General features: G+C 39.9%; 1 protein-coding gene across 7 annotated transcripts in view; it reads right to left on the bottom strand.

The window, feature by feature from the left end:
• MYRIP (myosin VIIA and Rab interacting protein) overlaps positions 1–24208 on the bottom strand; it is a 215521-nt gene that overhangs the window by 30575 nt on the left and 160738 nt on the right. For all 7 annotated transcript variants that reach the window (XM_064671059.1, XM_064671032.1, XM_064671040.1 and 4 more), the window contains 6 exons: positions 22524–22607; positions 21932–22029; positions 21523–21603; positions 19763–19912; positions 6511–6688; positions 1885–2534 (listed from right to left, as the gene is read on the bottom strand). In XM_064671059.1, the coding sequence (XP_064527129.1) occupies positions 1885–2534; positions 6511–6688; positions 19763–19912; positions 21523–21603; positions 21932–22029; positions 22524–22607 (1241 nt within the window). The remainder of the gene's footprint in view (positions 1–1884; positions 2535–6510; positions 6689–19762; positions 19913–21522; positions 21604–21931; positions 22030–22523; positions 22608–24208) is intronic.

Here is a 24208-nt window from a genome sequence, read left to right on the forward strand (position 1 = left end):
CAACAGAGAGGTTATAAGAGGCAAAGCAATGCACAAAAGACTTGGAAAGAAGAATCATTTTCTGCACCAGCTTGTACTTTGAAGAACACACTATGTGGCTGAAGGATGCCATCACATATGACTGGAAGCACCCTGCCTTTCTGACCTCTCCAGTATGAATGTTGGGCAGGTTTAGATTGGACATTAGGAAAAATTTCATCACAGAAAGAATTATCTAGCACTGGAACAGGCTGCCCAGGGAAGTGGTTGATTCACCATCCCTGTAAGTATTTACAAGATGTGTAGTTGTGGCACACGGTCTAGTGGTGGACCCTGCACAGCTGGACCTCATGGTCTTAAAAGTCTTTCCGACCTAAATGATTCTATGATTCTATAATGTCTCCAGGACCTTCTCTGTGAGCTCAAATCTTCTATGCTCTGAAGAGCATTAGTACCCAGAAAGCCACAATATGAATACAGACACACATAGAATGTGCATAAATACACAAAACCAGAAAGGGAAATGCAGAAGTTTATATAAAAGATATGGTCTTTGTGCAGTCCCTGGAAAGTCTTGTAATTCTGCCTGATGTTCTAAGAAGTCATTAATGGCCACTGATGTGCTGTCAGAGCACATTATCATACATAACTCCCCTTCAACAACTGTTGATTGTAAATATATGAGGACGTGTATAAATGAATCAGCACCCCAAACACCCACACCTCTGTCCTAAAAGCAGATGGAATAGATACAGAATTAACAATACTTTACCCAGCAGTAATGCCCTGCTGAAATCCTAGAATCCTAATCTTGATTTACAATCAGCTATACTGATGTCTTTCTACAGGAAATACAGGCTAGTAGCATAAGCAAAGAAAAAAATATTCCAGACATCCTAAATTTGTTCAGATAGCTTTAAGACTGCATCAGGTTGCTTGTTGTCAGAGCCATAGAGAGAAGATGGCCCTCAGCTTCTTGCATCAGGCCTACCATTACTCTGCTGCAGCGATGATGCAGCTGCAGGATTTAAGAGGGGTAGGACATGGGAAATGGGACTGGACAAGGGATCAATATTCTCCTCATCTAGTGTGCTTCTGCTGCTAAAAAAATTTTGGGGGACAACCACATCCCTTACTTAGTATCAGTCCCAGGCCTGGACAAACTCCAAAAAGAGAAGACTTTTTGGCTTTCTGGTTATCCAACACTTGTTTAAAAGAAATGTTTGAGAAGTTTGCTGTCTTTAAGTTGTATGATCAGTTTTTCCAAATTTGAGCTACTACTTTCTGCGGGGTTTTGCTTGTTTGTTTGGTTTTTGTTTGTTTTGTTAATCAATTGACAAATTATTTAAAGTGAGGTAGTTTGCAAACACTCACCCTAACATGTGAGAACTCGTCATAAGGCGACCAATTAAAAGCAGACATCACTTGGACTGTATTTCACAAAAAGCCCTTTCTGAATTTCTGCTTCTCATTAGCTTTATCCCTTATCAGGACATTTTCAAACACTGCACAGCAGATTCCCAGGCATATGTGTTATTTCTTATTCCAAGAACAAAGGAGTTAAAAAACCCCAAACAAACAGCACAACAAAACAGGTGATTAATTAACATTTTTTAGCTGTTGACAAATCCTGTCTTTTTTTTCTTTTTTTTTTAGGAGCACTGTATTTTACAGCATTAACAATGTCTTTGATCAGATGAAAGTGGCATATTTGAGAAAGAGGCAAAGCCTGCTCGTGATATATGTAACACTTCACCTTTGCTTCTTTTCATTTAGGAAGCATGAGGAAGATTAAGCTTACAAGAATGCTCCACCTCCCATTCAAGATTCACATGTTATTGCCAGCATAGTTTAATTAGTTTAGCTCTTTTTGAGAGTGCATTTGCTAAGCTCAGACACAATTACCTGACTTATATTCATCTTGCTGGTTTTTGCCTGATTCTTGTCTTCACATAATTCTTCAGAGGTTGCTTTGTTCTTCCTCCACCTTCTTGATCTCTTTTCTATATCATAATGGACTTCTTCAGTCTCACTGCTGTCTGAATACTCTAAGCTAGTTGCCTGTGGATTAAAATTTACATCCAGTTCTCCATGGAAATGTTTCTTTTCCATTCTGGGCATATCACTTTGAGTTCTGCTTTGCAACCAGAGAAGTTTGCTAGGTCCTTTAGCTTCCTGGGAAGAGTTTACTGAAGATGTTTCTGAATCAGAGAACTGTGTCTCAGTATTGGTGTATAACCCAGAGGAAGGGGAGGTCACTGCCTGGTACTGATCATTGCCATAAACCCATTCGGTACCATACTGGGAATTGGTATAATAGAAATCGTCTGGTAATTGTCGAGGTCTCCTACGCAGCTTGTTCAAGGCCACATTCCAGTCGTAGTCATCCTCACTGTCTGAGCCCATCTCGTCATAGGCAGACACAACATTGGATTCATTCTCCAAAGCTCTGAATACCTGACTCTTTGGTTTGGCAAGCATTCGAGGACGAGGCAAAGCGACATTCTGCAAGGCTACCCAGTTTCCATCAGTGCTTTGCAAAACAGAAGGTGGACCTATGAAAATGAAACAAGAACAACTGTGATCACACTGTGAAAGGCTCATTTTACATGACACAAGTTGGAGGATTCAACAAAACTAACAAACAAATGCAAGTATTGCTGCTACATGAACTCTTCCATGCTGAGAGCCGTGATGCTGTACTACTCAGAAGCTACCACTTAAAGTCATGGTGATGACTATTTAAAATGTGAGAGTACTTGGACCAAATCTTTTTTCTAAAAGAATTATTAGGAAAGGCTGACAGAACATCAGTACACAGACATGTATAAATCCTGAGTTTTGCAAATGTCTTTGTGTGTGCAGTTCTGGTCCCCCAAGTTAAAAAGGAAAGATGGAAAAAGGATCAGAGAAAAGCAGATTCTGAAACGGTGTCCATTCAAGGAATGATTAAGTAAGGCAGAGCTCCGTCATCTGGAGAAGAGAAGGGTGAGAGGATAAAGGCTAAAAGAGATGGGGGAATCTCTTCCAACCTAACTACGAGAGGACATGAAGTGAAGCTAGAGAAATCAAGGATCTAAACCAACAAAATAAAGAAGTGGGATGCAATGGATACCAGACCTATGGAGCTTCCTGCCTAACTTGTTATGGATGCTAGAAATTATTTGGGATAAAACAGAGATGGCTATGGACATGGAAGAGAAATCCACTGACATTTACTAAATATAGAAAAACACTTCTAGATAAGTTGAAAGTTCTAGAGGTTCAGAGCCTACTCAGAGGCAGCATGAAAAATATGTGCTTTGTCCTAATCTTTCCCAGACTCTTGCTTATGGCTACCGTTGCTGCTATTGTTGTACCTTAGACTAAATACTAAATAGCTTTCTGTCTGACACAAGCATTGCTGCTTTTGTATTCTTACACTTTTTCAGAGTATGTTTTACAACCCCAGCAGAAAAAAAAGAGTCACAAATATGGTGAAAATGTCACAAATATGCTGTATAACTCATATAACTCAGAGAATCTAATTTTTTCTAAATTTAGATTCCATTTCTAATCAAACTTGAAAATTCTCCTCTTGGGAAATATAAATGTGTGATGACTATGTTCTGCAGCAGTTTAATAAATATATAGTGCCACAGATTTACACAGTAATCTCAGCCTACTGAATGAACTTTTCAGACTTATGGATTCCTCCCATGGGTTTGAATTTACCATTTCCAGAAAATTATAGAAACTCTTAATATAAACATTAGTTTTCTCAAACTGTGAACAGAACATCATTATTTTAAAATGGACAAAGTAATATCTGGATCTGTTGTAGATGATAATTAAGAATTTTGCATTAGATGATTACAAATACTTGGATGATAAGACTATTTTTTTCCTGGTATTGTTCGTAAAGTACACCACTATGCAGTAAGAAGGTGTGCTTGGTTAAAAAAAAAAAAAGTCTGAGCTGCACTACCACCACCAAAACAACCCCCAAAAATAAAACAAAAATTAAATGGTAATTAAACTTGGGAGGTATGCAAGATAAAGAAAAATTTTTGCATTTTTTACTCATTTGAATCCTTTTGGCTTGTTTTCACTCCCTAAGTTTCATGTCAATTCAGAAAACTTGAGAAAATACATCACTGAAGTAATTTTTACTCCTGCCTAAAAGGCAATTAAATAATACTAGTTTTCTTGTAGCAGTGACCAGCTGAGGATATAACTGAAGTCAGATTTGTAGGGAGAACTAATAACTGTTCATTATAACCCCTGATTTTGGAGAAAAAGAAAGAATACAAGCTATCAAGCATAAGAAACTTCTGCTTGTTCACTCTTTCCAACTGTGCTCACTTATCTTAGTATAGGATTATCTTGAGAGAAAGAAGACCTTTCCTTAAAAACATTGTTCCTTCAAACAAAATATAAATCTCCAACAGGAATTGAATTCAGCTGCACATTATACAAATGTAAGAGAGTGCCACACACTTTTTTTCTCCCCCAAACCATATCCCCTTATTTTGTTTAACAACAACACAAGAGAATCAGTCAAACAATCTCCGTTAACTGAAGAAAGGACAGGGTAGTAGTTGATTACATCTTAGGGGGCAAGCAGGGCAGAAAGCCACTGAGAACTCTATATTCAGAAGGCTGACTCAGTTTTATCCCAGCTTCAAGCATTGTCAAGTGCTCCCTTACTGATTTTTCAAAACAAAGTCACTTGCTTGAAAGAATCAATTTTGCACACAATTCTTTGGGCATAAGCTATAATTCATCCATGTGAAAATGAAAAAAGATTTAAGAAGTTTCATTGTAAAACTATTGATAAAAGGGAAAAACCCCCGCAAAGTCATGATTTGGCTCTTGAGTCATCACTTAAACCAATACAAACTGTAATCAAAATGAATTGTGAACTGCTTTTTGGCTACAAGACTAAAAAGCGCATTGATGTTATCACTTCAAACTCTTAGTTGAGATTTCTTTGGTTTTCTGAATCCTAATACAGAGTTGCTTATTACTGCATAGGTGAGACCATATTTACACATATTAGCACAATCAGCTATTTTCTGTAAGCTCAATAGGCACCACAATTTCATCACAAATGTGGTTTTTAGATGAAAGAAGCAGAACAAATCCTCTGAGTAGAGCACCTGAAAAGAAACTGTGTCAATTTGTCATTCTGCTGTGGTTAAGCAACTGTTAAGTACTAAATTGCTCAACAGTTGAATTCAATGGGATTGAAGTGGGTTCTTAAATTTAAGCACCAAATTAACTGCTTTACTGAAAATAGGCCTTCCACTAAAATGCCCAGGAGAACAAAGCTTCTGACAGGGGGTTGAATGAGCAGTTCACAAAGTGATGCATATTTAGTCAGATTTTAATACTACTTTACTAAAAATTTCCTTCCGGGGGGAAGGAGGAGTATTGAAACTGTCTAAATTTCAGTATCCCAAGTTATCTACTGGCATAACAGATAAATAAATTGAATGGATGGGTAGTCCCCATGCCTGGTCTCCACTAAACCCAAACACATATTTTGGCTGCTTCTGCTTGCCAGCCCCCAGTGAGCCAGCTGTGGGGGTCACAGCACCAGTAAACACCCTATGAAAGAGAAGTTTTCCACCTGTGTAGCTTGCCACAGGGGTCAGATAGGTTCTACAGCTGTTAGAAGAGAAGAAGCAGGAACAAACAGACTCTGTCATGGGAGGACAACACCTGGAGCCAGGGAATGCTGCTACAGTGAGCAGTTCAGCTCTTCCCCTTGTGCAGCTGTAGGGTGAAAACTAACCAACTCTTCTGTGCACCTGTTGCCTGGTGCTGCCCTCCTGTCCTTATGTCATCTTGAAGTAAGCAGGGAATTGCATTCTATCCCAGGGTGCTGGTTCAGGAATGGGGCTGACTTGGAAAGCTGCTCATGATCCATCATCTGTATTTACATCCATACCTAACACATGATGACAGAGGACAGATCTAGGGAAACTGTTGGTCCGTGAAGTTCCTATTCACATAGCTTCCTCAAACTCATATAGAAGCATCAGTTAGTAGGGCTGCACATTTGTGAATTCATCAGGGTTGAAAATAAAGTTTCAAGGGGGAATTCTAAATGTGAATTGTTTCAATGCTTGGTTCACCGTGTAACCTCATGAACAGTTACCCTGTGCAAACAGAAGGGACACTGTGGACAGCTGCAAACTCCTTCAACTGGAGGACAGATTACAAAGAAGGGTTCTTGGGCTCTTGTGTCTTAGAAGCTCTGAAATGTATGCAAACTAGCTGCCTAATTTTTGTGACAATCCGAAATCAACTCCATAAAGGCCTAAATTTTTAATCCTTCTTTTAGATAAAAAAGGTAAGATAAGCAATGACACAGCTCAATGAAATAGTGACACAGCATCATCAAATATACATTTTTGCATGTGACCTCTGAAAGCACAGAGGTCAGCAGAAATGCCCTGGAGAAGGTCCTTGCTTTAAGTTGTATTTATTCCACATGTGAGTGAGAACCAAAAAAAGAATCTTATTCGTACTAGAAATATTTACTTGTTTCATTTAGCCTGTCCACACTCTTCCAGCTGGGTAATGCAGAGAGCTTCTGTTCCTTCTGCTTCCTGGACTGCCCTTTTTGCTGCCTCTGAAGAGCCTCGGTCACAGACGATGCAGAGTCTTGTCCTTTACTGGTTGTATCTTCACTAGCCAGGGAGAATGCAGACTGAGACCTCTGTGGGATTAAAAATCAAAGAGTATAATTTAAAAATAGAAATACTTAATTATCCAACTCTTTACCGTAATCAATATTCAGTTACCCAGGGACGTGTGGGATCTGCTAGCATCACAAATGGAATTTAATGTATTCAGAAGAATTGTTTCAGCATTAGATTGCTTATTTATGTGCATTTCTGATGCTATGCAAGGAGGCAGGAAATTTTTTATACTATCACGGGCCAAATGGAAAGAAATAATTGAGGTGAAGTTCTTGGGAACGTGCTTGGTGAGGACTGATATCTAACTGCTGTGACTCAAGTTAGTCAAAAGGGATCTCACTGTGGTGAGACGTGATGATGTATTGTTGGCTTAACAGGCCATCTGGTGTAACAATTTGCAGAAGTTAAAAATTAAAAAAAGCAAGCAAACAAACAGCCTGTTCCTCAGAAATAGATATGCAAGTCAAATGATTTAGAATTTTATTTGCTAGGACATACATATCACCCAATATGCTGAGCAGTTTTATGCAGTCTTACTAATGAAGTCAACATAGCCTACAGTTGCACATCTATTTATTTCTAGGAGGGTCACATTTCAAGTGAAAATAAGGTAAAATACTGTTGTGATTGTTGATCAGCCCTGACTACTACTGAGGGGAAGGGACTTTCCTTTTATTCCACATAAATAGATCAGACATTTTAGTTTTGACTTAGGCACAGTGGTCAGCTACAGAAGACATTTAAATTTGGCCATTTTAAAAAGCTGTGAAAGCTGGTACTGTCCTACCGATTTCAGAACTCACACTTGCATATCAAATCACATATGTAGTTCTAGAAACAAGGCTACAGAGCTCAACTCAAGTTGCCTTTGCAGCAGAGTCAGTAGAAGACTGTATACACCGGGGATTCATTAAGAAGTGTGCTTCCAAGTGGCTCAGCTGCTTTGCATAGGCCAAGTTGGCACTCTCAAATCTTTGTACATTTTTGCTGATGTTCAAATTACAGATAATTAACTAAAACTGGTACTCTCAAAAGGGCCAGTCTTCGTCTGTATCAGAGCTCTGCTTTGCACTGGTGCAGATGAGGTGAAGGGGAACTTGACTTTCAGCTATTTTCAAGTCCCTCCAATTCCCAGGACAGTATAAGCTTTGCTGGGAGTCTTGCTGGCTTGAAAGCCACAGTAACAACACTTTCTGGCTGCACCTCCTCCCATTTGAAATGCTCCTGTATGAGACCCACGTACCATACCAGAAGATTTAATTAACTGCAAATCTTCCTGTATCCTTGGCTCAGTGATGTGATTTCTTAACAAATTTGGTAAAAAGAAACAAGGCTAAGCACAAGGGTTTAGTTTGGCTTCTGAATTCTGGAGGAAAAGCCAGAATTATTGCCCTAGAATCAAATAATTTCTGTAACTGCAATGACCGCATAACTTTGTTGATCTCTTCCACAGTAAAACACAGGTCCTAATGGGATGCATTGGACTGTTTCCTTTCAAATTCAGGGAATAAACTACTCACAATAAGCTCATAGTACCATATAACTTTACTACAGGGAATCTTTCAGATGAATCACTATTTTTAGCCTACATTTTATTCAAGTGTATATTTAGGCTGTTTCAAACCAAACCTTGAACTAGATCTTCAACTGATCAAGTTCATCTGAATCCTCCTTAACCTGTAAAAAGGTTAATAATTTAACACAATACATACAGTTACATAAATTGTTTTGCTATAGGAAATTTGCTCATTAACTTTGATTTCATGCTGTCAGGATATATGGGCAATATAAGCTCTTCTGCCACAAGTTGCCACCCGAAGTATGATGAGTTTTAACTGTGCTGTGGTTCACTTCCCTTCACTGTAAAGCAAGAACTACCAAACTTCCCATGCTTTCAACAAATTAGGTCCAGTACATATCTGTCATATCCATCGATATCTTTTTGTTAAAGTTGTTACATACTGAAAGCAGTAAGTTGTCACTATTTTCACAGTACCATGAATATTCCCTCAGAGCACATTCTTTTTCCATGAGAGATAAGAGATGCTGAAGACCCAGAAGAAGGAATAGCCTACAGTTTTATCAGTAGTACCTATTTTCCCTTATTACTTACAGAACTGAATTGTAAGAAGGAGAAGAAGAATATCAGAAAAAACTGAAGTAGTCTATGTAACAATAACCTGGACTCAGATAATGACAGTAACATGTTTTTGTTATTATGTAAAATCTGCAGTTTTGACAACTTTTCTGTTTTGTTTAAATGTCAGCTTCTCCTGTGCCTACTCACTGTCTCATAAACATCACACTAAAGGCTGCACTGCAATGGTGGCAGCATCTGCACTTTGCCCTCAACTAACCTGAGAGCTGCCAGCAGATAACCCTGACAACACAGAACTTGGCATGGGCTGCAAAACCCCGCCGATGGAGCTGGGCACGCCTGCCCCCCAGACCGATGCTTGCACAGCAATGCTGCAATTAGCACTGTTTGAGCAATTTAAAGCTGGCTCAGGTGCGTCTACGCTATAGGGCAGATAGAGCTTTCAGAAGGACTAGAAGATACACAACAGCTTGAAGGATTTGAAAAGGAGAAGAGCATGAAAGGCCTGATGAACAAAAGGCACTGAAAAACAAGGAAGTGCATAAAAGAAATCAGACACAGTCCCATGTGGTATAGTAGACTAGGATCTGAAATAAGCTTATCCAAACAAGCTTATCTAAAAAATAAAGCTGATTTTTTAAAATTGTGTGCTAAAACTTTTGCGTCAGATCAGAGGAAAACTGCTCTTCACAGTTTCTGCAAGCTCTTTGTGGTGAGAAGGAAATTGGTATTTTCCAGAAACTACTGCTAATTCCCAGGAAATCTGATCTAAATACAGGAAGCGGTAAAGCTTTTGGTGCCTTCAAAGTTTGGCTTGAACCCATCCTCGGAGTGTCAATAGCCAAGTCTGGTGTAGGAACAGGAGAGAAGCATATCCTGGCATGAGAACAAATCAGTCTAAATTAGCATAAACTAGCCTTATTTTTCAGAGCACAAAAGCAAATGTTTGTCTACAAGTTCACCTCCAATCAATTAGCAGCCTGACTGGCGACTCTATCTGAAATGCAAATGACTCAAGACCTCATTTTGTTGTTTTTGCAACAAAGAGCAAATGAGAAAGTCAGTTATTTTGTGTGAGACTATGCAGCAGAAGCCCTAATCTAGCCTGACACATTTGCACCAGCTTCGACTCTTCACCCCTACAGCTACAGCATGGGCTTCAGCATGGGCTACCTCCCATGTACATGCCTGTCCATGCTGCTGACTTCACTGCTGCACTTACCAGCAGCAGAACTAGTTACTGTGCTGCATTTGTGTCTCCCTTCCTCACACAGGTAACAGCCTACCTGTAGATCCAGAGGGGATATTTTTCCCTTGGAGACATTTGTACAGGAAGGAAAACACTGAACATAAGGGAACAGGATTGAGAAGCTGGTGCTCCATGTATTTTCCCTGTGCACGGATGCAGGCAAGTCCTGGAGGTAAGGTCAGCTACCACAGTAAGCTCTTGGATCACTTTGCATTGGAACAAGGGATATTTACTGATCAAACGAAGGAACCATGCCCCTCCATCTTTACCAATTGCCTACATACTTGAACTGCAACAAGATCTCAGAGCAGAAGAACCAAAAGTATCCAAAAAACACAGGAGTCTAAATACAAATTTCAAAAGAAGGCAGGAATGTAGGAACTTTGGCGCCGATTGACGTGAGATGTGAAGAAGGGAGCTAAAGCTAAAGCTAAAGCTAAAGCAGTGTCTTTTCTAACCAGAAGTTCTGGTTCATCAGCAAGAAACGCCCCCTGTCAGGCAGGTGCTATTTTAGGTGTACTTTTGTGTTATGAATTAAAAGGCTGCCCTGTAAGCTTGTGGTCAGACACCGCTAGTTTCTGCAGTAAATTAGTACATCAGCAGATGGCATTGCAACCCAGCAGGCCATTTGCTGTGCTCACTGCACACACTCCACGGAGGCATGGGCTGCATGCTGGAGTGCTGTGCTCTGCAGCACAGCTCACAAAATATAGTTACAGTATTGGCAAGTATTTCCAAACACTTGAGTTAGATGAGTTCCCTACAAATGCTTGCCTACTTGCATCTGCTCCAAGATGTGTGTTTCAAAATAAAATTCCGCACATTATTATTCTCTTTTTTTAAATCCCTCTTCAGGGATTCCTGCTAAATAGTTATAATGTCTGGATAGAGAGAACTCTGCCTTCATTTTTTACTGGGCTAGAACTAAGATGAGTCATCTGTTTACTAAATGTCCTTCAATTAAAAAAAAAAAAAAAGAAAATGAGATTTCTGAAGATTAAAAAAAGGGGTGAATAAAAAGTAATCACATCTTCTATTACTTAATAAATAGAGATATTCCATCTTCTGTCTATAACAATTTACCAGTTCATTCTTCTGAACATTGAATAATTGAAAACAAAACAAATAATCAAAAGAAAGAAAAGCTTTTTACAAACCACTAGTGAATATTGAGTCTAATGCTGACAATCTATGGATTCTTTACCTTGAAAAACTCCCTTATATATGTAACCATATTTTTTAGAGAGACAACATGAAGATTTTGCACTACTTCATTCCTCAAAAGATGAAAGAGTATGGCTAATTCCTCTTTCTTCTAAAGAAAAGCCAAAATGTTAATTCAAAATAGGTCCCAAAAGCGACTGATTGGACTTTACAAAAGGTATTCTGGATCACGCATGCTTTTTTTTCCTTACTTCCCTCCTATTTCACCTTATTTCCACCCTTACACCAGCCTGGAGTCTGGTATAACTAGTAAAACAGTAAATTCTGCAGTTATTTAGAGTAGATCAAAGACTCTCCCAGCTTCAGGAGGGACTGAGAACCCCGGGTGCCACAAGGCAGCTGCAGGGTCACCACAGCAGGAGCCCTTGCAGGGCTGAGGATGGGTACCTTTGGATTTGGGCAACCGAATCCTGTGCTGTGCAAGCTCTGACCCGTGGGGTATATGTTAATTTCAGCTTTGAGGACTACCTTGTTTATTCAGGGAAGCAACCTAGAATTGACAGCATAAACTTGGATAACTTAAATGCAACCTTATCTTATCCCTCCCCTGTCCTCACTCGCAAATTCTGCAGCTATGCCTGACAGCAGTGCAGCAAAACCCCTTGCCTGCATCTCAGCTGTGCTTTATGAACATAATCAATGCACAGACAGAAGCAGCAAGTCTGGTAGCAAATACGGTAGCAATCCCTAAGCATCAACAGCTTCTTATCCTTTGGTAAGAAAACTCCCACACCAGGAAGGAGCCAGTATGAGCTTGCAAATGGTGCCACTCTGCCACAACCTATTTATCCCTGGAAGTGATTTTCACTCTGCTCAAATGTATGCAGTCCAGACATTTAGCAGTGGGAGTGAAATACCAAGGGCTTCAAGCATCTGTTCCTTAGTTAATCTTGTATGTGGCAAAGGATCTGTTAACAACCTTCTGAAAAAGGGCAAGAACAGGCAGATGAATGGAAGATTTTCACACTCAATTGAAAGAAAGCTCCCTTCTTCATGTCATGACCAAAACCTTTGCGGAATATCACAGCCATCAGGGAAAATCCTTAAACAGCAGGCTGGGAGAAAGCAAAGATGACTGCTCCCTGTCCTGCAAAAGCCTTAGAGCATACGACCTTCTACAGTCTGCCCAAATTGGCTTTTTGTTCACTAGTGACACAGACATAGCCTGGCTGCACTGGATTATTTCTATCCTTCTCCTTGCCTCTTAGACAGCTGATCCCCTTAAAAGCACTGTTCCTTTAAAAAAGAGTACAAAAATTATGATTGGTTAATCAGGAATGGGTCTGTCAGCAGGATGAATTGCACAGCTGTATAATAATACACAGAGCCACATTTGGGTGCACATTTATTTTGGTTCAGTTTGGATTGGCTGACCTTGATGATCCAGAGATGAAGGGAAGGGTTGTAAAGGAGAGAGACAGGAGGTTATTCCCCAATAAACCTATTGCTACTGGGCATGCAAGTAGCCTTACACCAACACCCACAGTGTTTGAGGGACTGCCCTTTCCCCCCTCCCTCTGGCCTCACATGTGAAAGTGGTACAGCTTTGATTGAAAGGAATTCATAAGCTAATAATAACGGATATTATATATTGTATGAAATTCAGTTTCATACATATGGTTTCATACATATTCATATGGTTCTGAATATGAGTATAAACATCCTTTTATTGTACTTACAGAGCTAACAATTAGGAAAGTGTTAGGAGCATAAAATATAATAGTTCGATCAACATAATGGGTTTATGTGAACAAGTTTACTGAAGTTTGTGGAATAGAGGCAGATATACCAATGCAACTGTAATTCAAGCAGTGCCTTTACAAGGTACCCTTGTGCATTTAGCCATTACTGTTCCTCATATGTTCACCCATGGCCCATTGTTTTTTCCTCCTCCCAAATTTGGAATATTGTATAACTCTTTAAAAACACCCCCAACAAAACCCAAACACTTCCCAGTTGCATAAAACCTTTATTTGAAGACATTACTTGCGGAAGAAAAACTTAAGCAACAGCAAAAGCCAGATCCCTGGTTCTGGTGTAGGACAGTATGATTTCCATTTGCTACTACTGCATGCCTCTGGGAGAGTGCGTGCATATAGGAGGGTAGGGGGAGGAGGTGAGCTGGCATCTTCGTCTGAAGTCTAATTGCAGCCTCACACACAAACTTACCATTTTTGTCAAGTGAATACTCTTCACTAAACACAATTATTCTTTTTTTATTAATCTCTAGGTGTCTCGGTTCCCTATGCAACCCTTCATGTCCTGTTCTGACCCTCATCAACAAAGTTGTGCTCAGCACAGCACGCGCCCATCAGAGAGAATTGCTATATCTCCTATTCAAACAACCAACTGACAGAGGAAATCTTAAGTGTTCTGTGTTTATTTGCTTCTTGCTGTGACAATATACACCCTGCTTTAATCTAAAAATAAAGTAACACTTGTCAGGAAGCCTAGGTCTGGTTTTAAGTTAGACCTGAAAATTCTGAGATATCCAGGAATAAAGCTGGGAGAACAACATATGATTTAAATTATTTGGAAAATAACATCTCTGTCCTTTCTCCTACTCCCTTAATACTGCCTTCATACCTATCTTGGTTTGTTGAGAGTAAGTGTAGTGCAGCTAAACATAGGCCTGCATGGGCTTGATCATGTACCTAGCATCCAAAATTGTCTTCTTGAATGTTTGTCAAGTGTATGGGTAGTATTATGAAACCAAAAATCAGTAATCTTATGCTAGAGATACGTCTCGAGATGAAGTACAAACGTGAACTATACAAACAACTTTAAAAGGACAACGCTGTTGTGTTTAGCCTTGCATTGATTATTTAGAGACCTGAGCCTTAAAAACTACTAGTAGTTGCTGAATCAGAACAGCAAAAGTAGTTGTATCCTATCTCTCTGCAGCAGTGGAAGGAGGGAAATCAATCAGATTACTACAGGCAGGGCTGTCTTAATCTGAAATCCAGATCACTTTTGCAGTGAGATTACAATATTACAATGTCATCTGTGAAGTCAGCAGATGTCAGTGTTATCTGCAATCTGGAAAGTACTTAGAGAAAGTTGGATTTTCAAATAATAAATATTAATAAAAAAGACCCTTTTTTTAGAGCATTCAAAATATACTGTTCTTTCCTATTCTGTGCAGAGAAGATGGTGCTGCAGCTGGCTTCTTTTGGAAGGAAACAAGATAGCAAATAACCCATCAGACCCAGCTAAGGGGCTTCTGGATGAATGCACACCTGCCTCATTGGAAGTAGGTCCCAGCAATACACGTCATGCAAACTTCAGATGGCAGCTCATGTATAAAAGCTAAAAGCTCCATCTTCCCTATGATATGACACATTTATTAATTAGACATAAGTATGATGTTTCTGAGACAGAGTCATTGACAGGTAGTAACTGATGTCAGCTGGTATCAACTTCCTACAATGTTATGCCTCCCTCATCTGAAATCACTCTCCCACTGTGTTGTATGACTACTAAACAGGAATGCACCTCAAAAAGGTTTTCTTCAAGTGCTTGTTTGAGACAAACCTAGCAAGGTATTGAGCATCTGCAAAACCTCCTCCTTGCAGAACCTTCCTTCTCTTTAAAACAAATCAAATGGGGGAAAAAATAAAGAAGAAAAAATAAACAACAGTCAGTACACTGTGGACCTTATAATTAGCTTAACCAGTAAATTTCTGCTTCCCCTGAGGTGCATCATAATGTGTATTTAATGAAATCCTCCTTTTCCCTATATCCCTAGCTGTTTTATATACTATAAATTATGGATGAGCTTCTGTTTATATGTGCAATCTTTTAGCTGTAAAATAAAGACCACTAATACAGCACTTAAAACACACCAGGGTGCCTGCACTCCATCAACGTTTAAATGGGATACAATATGCCAACTGGTCGTTTTCTCTCTCATTGGCAGTGATGTATAGAGGGGAACTGGACTGAGAAAGCAGAGGAGCATCTGCCCATTGCTCTAAGCTCCTCCTATCCCAACACTGTATAGCCTTTGCTTTTTGGTAATGAGAAACAGATGGTGCCATCCATCTCTTTTTATGGGATGGCGAAATAAAATATTCAGCCTTGTATGACTATTTTTAGCATGGGCAAGGGATCTCAAAGAAATCTAAGAGGAAAAAAGGGAAAGACAGTATCTATAGACACTACCACACCATAGTACTGCAGTTAAACAATCAATACTCTATTTGGGGGAGGGGAACAGGGAGGAAGTTTAATATATTTAATGATGATCTCAAAGCAAGTGATTTTGGATGAGCAAGGGAGGTAATGCAGGGCTTCCAGAGTCCACTGGAAGTTTCTGGCTGATATGCATGAGCTGCATGCAAATAGCTGACATTAAAGGAAAAATTGCTTGGCAGGTATAACCACAAGGTGATACCTGGAATTACAGCACCCCCGACACTGAAAGCAAGTGACTTTGGTAATAAAATGCAATGCAATAATAAAATGGGTTTGTAAAGGCCAGTGTTATAACATGCAACTGCCCTATGTTGTATGTTAATAGCTTTATTGTGCTAGCAAAACTGCATGTATTATTTTCTACACTGAAGACAAATAAAAATATTTGCTCTGAGACAAATTTCCAGTTTTAAATTATGAAATCCTGACTGCCTTAATATTTGCAATCCTTACCTCCCTTTCCCCTGCATGTCTGTCTTTTTGTTAATTGTTACTTTCCTTTTATTTAATCCATCCTGTTTCTCCTAATGTGTTTGCCAGGTACCAAAGAAATACTTAAAGAGGAGAAGTTCTACTTAAATAATCCTTATTGGGAAACAGGTTCACATACATAAGTCTGACATAACAGGAGTCACCTTGGGTAGCTTTTGAAAAAAAAATGAACACCTTTTTTTCTTTCTCCTTCCCTTGGGATTGTTGTGGCCACAATGTCTGTCTACAAAACCTTGGTTACAGTAGGAACACCTGTGCTAATAAATTTGTTGCAACAGACCCCTTGTTAGCTGTGGTGTGTACTAATATTAAAAGGTTTTTTCCATTACAGGCAGCACTCTGCTCAAACTAAGTCAACACACACAGCTCAATGTCAGGATGTGTACACAAATCAAGAGTTTAGTTTTTTTTGTTGACGTAACATCATCAGTTAGGAACTAAGAAAACTTCATATATTATAGTGGAACCCACGAAGATTTGCTGTTACAGACTTGGACTCAAGAGTTCCTGGGAGGGAGTAAGGAGCTTTGCCTGGAGTGGGCATAGGGCCATAAGCCCTCTGCCAGCTTCTGTAGAAGCTAAGCTCTGTTTTGGAAAGAAAAAAATAATTGCGATTCTGTTGGCAGAAAAAATAACTTTCTCCTATGATATACAGAGGAGAAACTGGTGTAGTTGAATCCTGCAAATCTACTGACAGACACATGCTTCCCAATTGCAGCTGAATGAAAACAAAGTGCAATGGAAAGCGAACTCAGGAAAAGGAATCTGGGTTGTTTCAGCATGGTTCATGAGAATAAAGCAGGCTGTAACTGCTCTGCATTTGCTCTGCACAAATTGCCTATCAGAAGGCTTTCCAGCAGGCCCTTTGTTAGAGCTTCTGTGACTTTAATTCTGCTAGTCTAATTGGCTAACATAACTGCAACTATATTAGCTATGGGAACAACTGGAGCTACGGTTCCTTTCCAAGGGTGTTTTGTCATGCTAACGAAATTTTCCTCTGTTCAAAGCAAAGCAAAAATAAATATTTATACACTTTAACGAACAAGGGAAAACAATAAAACAACCCTATCAAAGCAAAAGGCAGAAACTAAACTTATGGGAGAGGTGAAAGAAATCACAGCAGATGGCCAAATTCATTTGTGTTCCTTAAAGCACTGTGGGGAGGCAATTGGAACAAATGGTGACAAATGTGGCAAAAAACTCTGTAAAGAGGTAGAGTGTCCTTATAAAGCACTGTACACATCTGGATCTCTACTACTGACTGATGGGTACAGAAGTGTTGAAGCTGTGCTCACCTTAGTGTGACATTTCTGCTACTCCAGTATTTTCCAGAAAGTCTACTATTACTCAAAGCAATGAGCCTCCCTCTGGTAAAAAAACTTAGGACTAAATTGTTACTTTAGAAGAGGATTTCAAAATGTGTTGAGTTCAAGCTTAACTCTCCAAATGCAGAACAACAAGCTTCTGGTATAATGACCAAGGATTTGAACAGCATATATCTCTAGTTCTTGTCCTTAAACTCAAAAAAGAAACCTCACCTGAGTCAGATCCAAAATTAACTCTCTGTCCTGGCTCTTATATTCTGCAAGCAACTGGCCTAGGAGTGACAGAGCAAAGCTCTTAAACATGCTCGCCCTGACGTCTGATCACCTGGTTAACAGCAGCATCTTATAGGCATTACACCTCCAATCTGCAAATAGGTGGGGGATTAGAATGCAAGTCTGTATCTCAGCAATTCTGGTATTCTGGTATAAATCTATTCTCATTGGGAGTGTAAGCTAGCAAACTTAGCTGGGAACTAAGACATAGCCCACGTTCAGTCCTGGTGGTTCTGCTCAGTGGGGGAGAGGTGGTTACTGGCACAGTAGCAGGACACTTAAATCACAGTATCAAAATGCACTGGAACTAACTCATCTGTCACTTTCTTCCCTCTCTGATTGTCAAACAGCCTGTCCAAGCCTACAGCTTATTTTAACTTCTTTTTACTTGCTGCTCTTTTAAAAGTGTTACTAATGCAGCTTGTCAGATTTTCTTCCGCTTTGTAGCAGGAGCTAAACACACTGTTGTCGTGGTTTGGACCTTGTTTTCCCCCAGAGGCTAAGAGAAGTGGTAGACCCCAAGGGGTGGAAACCCCTAGAAGTTTTGAAGTTCTGCCCAATGGGCGCTCCTGCAGAAATGTAAACATATCACAACCAGACCGGAAGAGATGAGTTGTAATTTTGGTTGTTGTAGGAGAGGTGGCCATGTTGTAGGGCCACGAGGAAGGGGCTCTAAGCCCCTTGGGGCCTCTGGCCCCCTCCCAGCCCCTGGCTGGGGGCTGCAGGGACCTGGAACAGCATAAAGCTGGGCTAGGTGCCTGCAGTTATGCCGGGAGATGGGCGCAGAGCAGCAGCCGACGCTGACCAGAGAAACGGTGGCAGAGAGCCAGACAGATAAGAACCTGAACTGAAGGAGCAGCAGAAACAACATGCAGCATCGGAGAGAAGACTCCTGGAAGACAGAGCCAGGAGAAAGAGAGCCAGCAGCTGAGAGACAGAGTTTGGGGTAAGACTGATACCAGATTCCCCAAAACTCCCTTGGAGACCCTCTTGGAGAAGAGGGACATGGACTCCTATTTTAGAGGAGCCTTGGAGTATGCAGCACGAGAGAGAGAGAAGAGCTGAGAAGCTCAGAGAGTCCTGGAGCTGGACCGGGACGGCCAGATGGAATGCAGGGGGAGTTGACCTTGGCTCCCCCCCTTGCACTGCTGCCACGGTGGCAGCCTGAGAGGCAGTGGCACAAAGGCCCTGCAAGAAGGAGCTGAGTCTCCTGGAGATACCAGACCTTCACGAAGACCCCCCTGTGTCTTCGTGATATGACGTGGTGATACGACCTTGTCTGGGGTTACGAAGCCCACGGAAGACCCCTCGGGTGAGGCGATGGGGCCGGGGGAGTTTGATACCTCCCTCGTTGAGTGCTGGCAGAAAGCCAGCTATCAGCTGCTGCATGTGGAGAAGAGAGACAGAACCTGCTGCATTAGAAGATCCTGCTGCTTAAGGACTGGAAGGGATCTGTCTTTCTTTCCCTCCTGGACTTTTATTTGGAGGGGAGAAGAGATCTGGTCCATTGTAAATACATATGTCATGGTAGAGATAGTTGTGATCATGTGTATAATGTGATGTTATATTTATTTGTACAGTCATTGTAATATATTACCTTTCCCCCACTTTGAGTCTGGTGTGTGTTTTGTCTGGAAAAGCCCATCTCACATTAGGTTGAGATGTGGGAGGGGGGATGGAACTAGGGAATTGGATTTTGGGGCTATCTCAAACCATGACAACTGTGCTGCAAAATAAGTTAAAGGAGGAAACACTCTTTAGTGTAAGACATAAATGGTGCTCTAGAGCTGGGTTTACTTTTTGTTTGAGGGTGGTGGCTGTTTTCTTTAAGATTGCTAAAGAGAAAAAGAAATACTACAAAAATCTAATGTTATATGAAAGAAAATATAATGCTCAGCAAAAATCTAAATAAAAGCTAAGTGAGCAGAAAAACTGTTTAGAAAAATAAACACTGAGGTATTGAGTCCTATTAGCATTTAAATCACGCAGTGAGATTTCTCATATCTGAAACTTACTACTCCCCAACACAGCACAATGTCTGTGATGTACTTCCAGGGCCAATGGGATGCTAGGAAAACGTGCAACTGGGCAACAGGTTGTCCAGCCATAGGTTTAATGCCTGTTCTCTGCAAGTCTCTACATACCATTCCAGGCAAGAAGTATACTTATGCATGACCGCAATCTGCTGGTTTTATGCATCAGAAAACGTCAATAGCTGTGCTGTGCCACTCACCCATAATGTGTAGGACCCCCTGCGGCTCCCTGGAAAAGTCAGCATGCTCTGATCTGAGACAGCGACAGACGCCAGGCCACTGCTCCTGGATGGCGGCCATTCAAAGTCGGCCTCGGCCTGCTCAGTTTTGCTTTTCTGCTTCTTTATAATCTGTAAGGTAGGAGAACAAGGGGTGGGAGGGGAGAGGAAAGAGGAGCTCAGAAAGTACTGTCTGAGCTGTATGGCAAAAAACTACATTAACCCTGTGTCAAGGCAACTGCCTAGGAAGAACATAGGAGTTTCCCTTTGCTCTTGCTCCAGCTCATGCAAAGGATGATTCTGACAACTTGCATGCACTTCTTCTCATCTGAAGTCATATTGCTTGCGAGCACATAAGCATTGATACAATAAATCAAAATCAAGGCCTGTAGGAACATTAATGAAGGTGAATTAAATAAACATGGAAACTTGTTGCTACAGTAACACTTTAAACATTAGCAGCATATCTAAGTGTCAAGTATTTTCTCAGACAAGACTTTTTGCCAAGAAACACAAAATACTACATATGAGGGGAATTTCAAATGCTCCCATGACATCTAGACACATTTCTAGTGAAAACAATGAGGTCTTAGGTGTTTAGGCACTATTTTTGTTTTTGAAAATCTACACCATCTTAAGAGAGAGAGATCATGGAGACTACCTGTCTCCCTTCACTGACAGATTATATCCCACTGTGCTTAATTTTCACAACTTTCTTTGACTCAAATATAAAATATCTACAGAATATTACTATATGGCATAAAAGATCTTATTAGGCAGCTCTTCACAAAAGTGGTAGCAATTCAAGCTTGGCTGAGGCAGGCTCATGACTATGAAAGACTCAATAAGTAGAATTAATCTTCTAACATCCCTATTAAAAAAGAAGGCAGATTATTTTTCATTGAGAAAATGCTGCTCTTCTGGCTTTTTTTAACAGCCTTATAAACAACATGTTTCTCTTCTGGTGTTTCATACATACACTATTAAATGCCACAGCCCATACACAGATGTGGCAACTAGCTTATTTCATATGGAAGGGGACTAACTTAGCAGACTGGTTACTTTACTGACCCCAGGAGCTCAACAGCACTCTGTTCATGCTCATCTTGCCTTGCTCCAAACTGTCCAGACAAACTCAACTGCCATTCTGCATCAGTGCCAACTCCATCTGCAGCCCTCCACTTCTATTCTGCATCAGTGCCAACTGTGAGCTTTTCAGGGAGAAGAACGAGCTTTATGTAAAAAGCCACAGAAATCTGACACACCGAGGGTTCTGTGATTTTGTGTGTGTGTATCTAGAAGCATCATTAACAGAATTCTATTTTAATGGTTGATGTTTTCTTTGAATGTGTTGCAGGTACAGGGTTCAGCAGAGGGTATGATCAAGAGCCACACCTCTTGCCACTGGAAAACTTTGTGCCTTTGGGGAAGTGAAGTACAGATGTAAAATTCATTGAGCAGGGGCCAAGATAGGATATCACAGACCTCAGGGAGTGGTACCTCTCAGCTCTGAGGGTGTAGGGCGTCAGATTAGGCACTGGATTAATCTTATTTATAAATTGATCTCTCTGTCAGATGTAGCTGACTAAGCCTATACGGTCATAGTTGAAGTTCCAACTTGTCATTTACTTTACGTTCTATATTGGTATCATCCTTTTTGCTGTTAGTGGAGTTTGAGCTCATCAGACTAAAGCATTGTGTTTTGGCTATTAAACAAGCTAAGGAAAAAAAGCATCCCATACCTTCTGCACAATGGTTGTGGCCAGCTCTTCTATGAGGTCCTCCTTGTGCTCCTGCAAGTAACACGCTTCATTCTGCTTGTCCTGCATGAAAATGGATATCTGTATTTGCTAAAATCACATAAAACCAGCCTTTCCACAGAAGTTGTATAGATTGAGAAATGGGTAATACGACCTACTGGCACTGTGGGAAAAAATTCCAGGCACTTAAATTGCATGTCACCTTCTGAAATGCAACATGCATCTTGGATACCAGTACATAAAACCCATGCCCAAATCTTTAGGTGTAGCATGAGATAGCCACTACTTCTTTATGTTTTCTTTTGTATCTACTTGGTTTTGTACCACTACCCAAATCAAAAGAAACATAATTGTCCTATTTAAATTAATACATTCTGTTTGAAAGTGTTACCAGGCTGTCACTGTAGGTCTCTGCCTTAGAAATAGCTTCTTCCACTGCTTCCTCTGCAACACGTAAAGCCACAGCAAGGGTATCCATCATGCTGTGTCCTAGATGAAGAATAAGATAAAACCATCATGTTCTTTATATATGCACATTTTGCATAACGTGCTCCAAAATTCAGACATATTCTGGACATATATTAAAATCTTAAATTGTTCATGAAAAAGTTCATTTCCTCAATCTGTATTTACGCGCAGTAAAATAAACAACTTAAGACAGATAAATTTGTCTCAATCTCCATGTTTCTTCCTAAATGTAAATCTTAAACACAGGAAAACACAGTATTTTTTATGTTGCTGATTGAAGAGAAGTAACAAAAAATGAACATTAAGAAAATCACACTAGAACAGGCGTGTATTAGCGTAAATACTGAAGCAAAATCTCCCAGCATGGTAGGCAAAAGACTTTTAGTATCTTGCTGAATGTTTTAGCCAAAGTATTTTTGGATCTGTGAACAAGACTTACCAGTGCTCTAAGCTACTTGTCCAGTAATTCAAAGTGTAAGGCCTGTGTTTAATCAAACGAGTTTTTAGCAGCATACCTTCTGTCTGTTGGTAGAATGTAGAGTCACTGCCACAAATGCTTCCATCATTCTCAATGCTTCCTTCAAACAAACTCCCTTCAGCTAAAAAGAAAGACAGAATTTTGCTTTAGTATTAGATGTGCCCATTAACAGCAGAGGCATTATTAGATTAGAATATTCACTCAGGATATGGTGGCAGCGCAAACAACGAGGCATAAATGGAAAATTCCTCCTAGCTGTTGTATAAATGACGACTGCAGCAGCTTTTGTACAAAACATGATTGCTTTTATATCAAAGACCTCTCATTCATTTTGGATTGAGAAAACTTACTACAGTAAAAGAGAGAGGAAGAAGCTAAAAACTATTACTACAGTAAAAGAGAAAAGAAGAGGTTAGTAGGCATAAAACTCACATGGTGGAAGTTAAGTACAGGGAATTTGCCTTCACTATGACATCTGGAGTTGAAATAGATTCTACATTTTAAAGGGCAATGCTGTATAAATAAGACACTTATACTAGTATTTATCTTCAAAGAGAACAAAAGGTTTACCTTACATTCACACAGAGAGTAGCAGAAAGTTAGCAATGACATTTAGACTCAAAGGCCTTCCTTAGAAAGGTCTCACAGAGAGTGCACGTGCCACTGCAACTTATCATTGCACTGTTCACACTTCCCTTCAAGGAACAAGTGAAACTATGGCTTAAGTAATGGCAACACATCATATGAAAGTTCTGAAGCATCCGTTGCCACAGTTTTTACTTCCATTATCCCACTTCTTCCCTCAGGGACACAGATTTGATTGTCTTCATAAGTATTTGTTCTCTATTGTTAAGGAAACTTCTCAAGAAAAATGAATTTGATACCGACAGAGAAAAAAGACTAATAAATCACAATTTAATGCATAGGCCACTTCTTCCTAGAAGATTTTATGTCAATTTTCATATGAAATACCTGAAATTTCTACTCAGGCATAGAGAGTCTACTTACCATCCTCAATAATTTCAGAAAAAAAGCAGACTATAGAAAAATTACCAGTCTTTGTACAGATGTTAAAAGAATTACATTAGTTAAGTATCTGATCCAATAAATCCAATGAGATGTCAAATATTCAGCTAGCTGTGTTTCGAGTAATTTGCTGACACCAAACTCCACTTCTTCCAACCCATTTTATATCTCCAATTACTCTTCTTATGGGGTGAGGCATTAGAGCACCATAGTTAAGGGAGAATTGTGTCTTCATTTAAAAGGATGATGCCAATACTTTATCAGTAGCTTTTAACTATTTACAAACATGGATTAAAAAAAAAAGGTGTGGCCAGTTTCAGATCCTTAAGCATGCAAAACTCTAAGTGAGGGAATCTAAGTTTTGGTCAACTTGGATACTGAATGGATCCCATGTTAATAAAATTTTGTTTCAAGCACCACCGAAATATGGTCTAAGATCAAATGTTGCGTGCAAAATTATTTTCTCATTCATTGACTATCCAGGACTGTGAAAAATTTTGGGACACAAGGTAGAATACAAACTGCAATTTACTTCACAGACAATTCTGTATCAGTGACATAATTAAGATAAAACATTCTTTGATTTCTTAAACAGCTCTCTAGACACTTCACTTATATTTTTTTCTCCACTGAGGCATTTCTTTTGCAAAGAAAAAAATTGCCTTAAAAAAATCTCTGTTGAAATGATCTCAGAAC

Source organism: Pseudopipra pipra, chromosome 1 (assembly GCF_036250125.1).
Source record: "Pseudopipra pipra isolate bDixPip1 chromosome 1, bDixPip1.hap1, whole genome shotgun sequence".
Taxonomy (NCBI): domain Eukaryota; kingdom Metazoa; phylum Chordata; class Aves; order Passeriformes; family Pipridae; genus Pseudopipra; species Pseudopipra pipra.